At 49.0% G+C, this 4,931-nt stretch overlaps 1 protein-coding gene across 1 annotated transcript in view; it reads left to right on the top strand.

Annotated features, from left to right (window-relative positions):
• The first annotated feature begins 4,255 nt into the window (after nt 1–4,255).
• Nucleotides 4,256–4,931, top strand: part of LOC135829085 (uncharacterized) — a 31,786-nt gene continuing 31,110 nt past the window's right edge. Inside the window, exon 1 of the mRNA XM_065341489.1 lies at nt 4,256–4,502. Coding sequence (XP_065197561.1) covers nt 4,256–4,502 — 247 coding nt within the window. The remainder of the gene's footprint in view (nt 4,503–4,931) is intronic.

The following is a 4,931-nucleotide window of genomic DNA, read 5'->3' as shown; positions in this document are numbered from 1 at the left end:
CGTTGGGCACAACAGTACGAAGTAGTGGTTGCGACTTCGGCGATGACTTGTAAGAAAGGGTTTGCTCCCCACACCGGAGCTCGCGCTATTCCGCCGACTTTACTTGACACTTGTGTGACTCACGACTGCCATCCAGAGCACACGAGAAGTGCATCGAACCTTCGACTCGGCAAACCTGCAAGAAAGCACCACTCCCTGCTCAATACACAGTGTTTCGGGGAATTCACCCCTCATGAGTTGAGCTTGAGTCGGCCGAGGAAGATTGTGCCTGAAGAGCACCACTTGTATAGTGCTCTCCAGGCACAAACATCACCAGGGATACAAACTTACAAAGACGCTCCGTTTCCAGCGTGACAAACACCTCGTGAACACCAGATAGCAGCGTGAGTCAGTGTCGCTCCTGGACGGTGAGACAGACGTCGAGGACCCTCGGTCATTCGCAACGCTGTCACCTCCAAACCAACTAGTCGCAAGCCCGCGCTGGGCACAACAGTACGAAATAGTGGTTGCGACTTCGGCGATGACTTGTAAGAAAGGGTTTGCTCCCCACACCGGAGCTCGCGCTATTCCGCCGACTTTACTTGACACTTGACTGACTCACGACTGCCATCCAGAGCACACGAAAAGTGCATCGAACCTTCGACTCGGCAAACCTGCAAGAATGCACCACACCCTGCTCGATACACAGTGTTTCGGGGAATTCACCCCTCATCAGTTGAGCTTGAGTCGGCCGAGGAAGATTATGCCTGAAGAGCACCACTTATATAGTGCTCTCCAGGCACAAACATCACCAGGGATACAAACTTACAGAGACGCTCCGTTTCCAACGTGACAAACACCTCGTGAACACCAGATAGCAGCGTGAGTCAGTGTCGCTCCTGGACGGTGAGACAGACGTCGAGGACCCTCGGTCATTCGCAACGCTGTCACCTCCAAACCAACTAGTCGCAAGCCCGCGCTGGGCACAACAGCACGAAGTAGTGGTTGCGACTTCAGCGATGACTTGTAAGAAAGGGTTTGCTCCCCAAACCTTAGCTCGCGCTATTCCGCCGACTTTACTTGACACTTGACTGACTCACGACTGCCATCCTGAGCACACGAGAAGTGCGTCGAACCTTCGACTCGGCAAACCTGCAAGAAAGCACCACTCCCTGCTCAATACACAGTGTTTCGGGGAATTCACCCCTCATCAGTTGACCTTGAGTAGGCTGAGGAAGATTGTGCCTGAAGAGCACCACTTATATATTGCTCTCCAGGCACAAACATCACCAGGGATACAAACTTACAGAGAGGCTCCGTTTCCAGCGCGACAAGCACCTCGTGAACACCAGATAGCAGCGTGAGTCAGTGTCGCTCACGGACGGTGAGACAGACGTCGAGGATCCTTGGTCATTCGCAACGCTGTCACCTCCAAACCAACTAGTCGCAAGCCCGCGCTGGGCACAACAGTACGAAGTAGTGGTTGCGACTTCGGCGATGACTTGTAAGAAAGGGTTTGCTCCCCACACCGGAGCTCGCGCTATTCCGCCGACTTTACTTGACACTTGACTGACTCACGACTGCCATCCTGAGCACACGAGAAGTGCGTCGAACCTTCGACTCGGCAAACCTGCAAGAAAGCACCACTCCCTGCTCAATACACAGTGTTTCGGGGAATTCACCCCTCATCAGTTGAGCTTGAGTAGGCTGAGGAAGATTGTGCCTGAAGAGCACCACTTATATATTGCTCTCCAGGCACAAACATCACCAGGGATACAAACTTACAGAGAGGCTCCGTTTCCAGCGCGACAAGCACCTCGTGAACACCAGATAGCAGCGTGAGTCAGTGTCGCTCCTGGACGGTGAGACAGACGTCGAGGCCCCTCGGTCATTCGCAACGCTGTCACCTCCAAACCAACTAGGCGCTGGGCACAACAGTACGAAGTAGTGGTTGCGACTTCGGCGATGACTTGTAAGAAAGGGTTCGCTCCCCACATCGGAGCTCGCGCTATTCCGCCGACTTTACTTGACACTTGACGGACTCCCGACTGCCATCCAGAGCACACGAGAAATGCATCGAACCTTCGACTCGGGAAACCTGCAAGAAAGCACCACTCGAAGGTTCGATGCACTTCTCGTGTGCTCTGGATGGCAGTCGGGAGTCAGTCAAGTATCAAGTAAAGTCGGCGGAATAGCGCGAGCTCCGGTGTGGGGAGCAAACCCTTTCTTACAAGTCATCGCCGAAGTTGCAACCACTACTTCGTAATAATAATAATAATAATAATATTAACGGGTTTGAGGGAAAGAGACAAACGGGAAAAGTCTGAAGAAAAAATTGACTGTCACCACCAGGACTCGAACCAGGGACCCTCGCTTGTAGCCAGCGATGCTCTAACCACTGAGCTATGGTGTAGTCGTCATCCCAGCAGAGGCCGTTCAACATTTTTTCAGACTTCGTAACTCACACTTCCTGTGAATCCACACAGGCGGGTGGGACGCAGCCCTCACTGTACCCACACACTTCACGTACAAACTAGCACGCGGGGAGCCCCCAGTCATAAAATATTAACGGGTTTGAGGGAAAGAGACAAACGGGAAAAGTCTGAAGAAAAAATTGACTGTCACCACCAGGACTCGAACCAGGGACCCTCGCTTGTAGCCAGCGATGCTCTAACCACTGAGCTATGGTGTAGTCGTCATCAAATAATAATAATAATAATAATAATAATAATAAGAGTCCATCTTGGTCTGACACTTCACGGGTGACTCTTACGATTACTGCGCCAACATGCATGAAGAGGAAAGAGGACCACGAGGGGAAAAGGTCTTCTCGCTTTTCATCCTGTGTGTGATTATTGTGAGGTTTTGTATGAAATTATAATTTTTGGATTTCACATTTCGTTAATTTCTTACTTTTTAGACGGGGTCCATGGACTAGAACACAATAACGTTTTTTAGAAAACTGCCATAAAGCAGTTTTTATTGCTATAATCAACTTTGACAGACATGTCGACAACATAACCAGATAACCTGACCAGTCCACAGGCACAGACTGATGACAGAGCAGTTTCGACTTCAATTTTTGTCAGTCAAGGAGCTTTTTGGTCGAAGTCGATTATGAAGGGTTCAGGGAGAAAGGTTGTTGCAGGGCGACTAGGCCTTAACCGATCTACGAGCTGCATGTCTTGACTGTATCGTGAGAACATTGTCATTCAAGGCTTTGAACTAGCCACGCTAATCATGAATTCCTGTTGAAGAGCAGCTTGGTTTCTTGTTTTTTTTCCGACTTCTGGGCTGTGGCCTTTGCATTTTGAAGACCTCTGCATGCAAGGGTAAGAAGCGCCACAAGCCTCGGGCGCAGTGTATGGATGCACGTCGAGCGGCAGAATTTTTCTATCTCTACTGTCAAAACGAAGGGGAACTGAAAACTGGGTCTGGAGAAGTTCACTCAAGGAGCAGCACATACGTACATCAGTGCCTTTCCAAGGCCAGTGACCCCAAGTAAAATTGATACTGAATTGTGTCAGCACCTGATGGTGGTATGACCTATTCCTAAATTAGCCTACTTTGCCTGTTAGTGAACAGTGGAGCAGAACACTACCAATTCTGTCAGAAGCCGTGGCAAGATATGGGATCGTACCGTTGTGCTCAAGGTGTGCGAGCTGGGCTGCAAGGCGGTCGCTGCAGTAGATGGCGATGCGGTCCAAGTGAATGCATGATTCACTGTCTGGATACAGTGTCCAGACAGTGAATCATGCATGGTATCATACCATGGTATCATACCATGGTATCATACCATGGTATCATACCATGGTATCATACCATGGTATTATACCATGCTATCATACCATGGTATCATACCATGGTATCATACCATGGTATCATACCATGGTATCATACCATGGTATCATACCATGGTATCATACCATGGTATCATACCATGGTATCATACCATGGTATCATACCATGGTATCATACCATGGTATTGGATGTGACTGCGCCGTTAGACATAATTATTCTGACAGATATGCAGTAGGAAGCATCTAGCAATGATGAGACTATATGTGTGATCAAAGTTTCGTGAGCATTGCTACCACGTCCAGCCTCACTGTCAGCTTTGATAAAACAAAGTGAATGGTCGTCAATGCTGATCAACTTTTTCTTCTGAGTGCTTGGTGTTTTCAGATGCCGACATCTAAATTGTGAAAGAACTCACTTACCTAGATACAAGTAGCTGTATTGCTGGCGACGGTCTGTTGTCGGTTGAGGTGTCTTCATGTCTTGCCAAGGCTTCTCTGGTATTTGGTGCCTTGCATTCTTCTATGTTTGGGAACAGCCACATATCCGTTCAAACCCAACACACGTTTGTTTTGCAGTTCTGTCAACGTTGATACAGTCATGGCCAGTCAAGGCAACTGGTACCCTTCGACTATCAGCATTCCACAACCGCTATGTCAGCTTCATCTCAGAAGTTAGCAAATCAGAGCAACGGTATGAGCATCTCTCCACCATTGCCATCTTGGGTGAGTGGTTGCGCACCCAGTCGTGTTTGCCTGTGTCAAAATCTAGGACTGGAACTTGCTACCTACATACTGGTGCACAACTGTTCCTATCATGGCAATTTGTTTTGTTGTGTGCATGTGAGGGAAGCAGAGGGGGTTGTTGTGAGGGTGTGAATAAGGCGGGGGGGGGGGGGGGGTAGGTACCGTAAAGTACCGCGTGAGCGCCCCACCAACTCGTCCGTTCGTGGTCGTGCTATAGAGGTGGTCTGTAGGTCATGCAACACATACCTTGTACACACATTGCACACTTTGAAGTCAATTCGCACGCAGTCTACCTTGGAACTCCACACAAGGACATGCTGACCTTTAACATTACATTTCTCCCACCGTACTAACTTCAGTTGCACTCTGCCATACGATTTTCTTTTCCTTGGTTATAAATAAATATAA

This window comes from Sycon ciliatum, chromosome 13 (assembly GCF_964019385.1).
Source record: "Sycon ciliatum chromosome 13, ocSycCili1.1, whole genome shotgun sequence".
Lineage (NCBI taxonomy): Eukaryota > Metazoa > Porifera > Calcarea > Leucosolenida > Sycettidae > Sycon > Sycon ciliatum.
The sequence above is the reverse complement of the archived record's forward strand: the minus strand, read 5'-3'. Positions and strand labels throughout refer to the sequence as shown.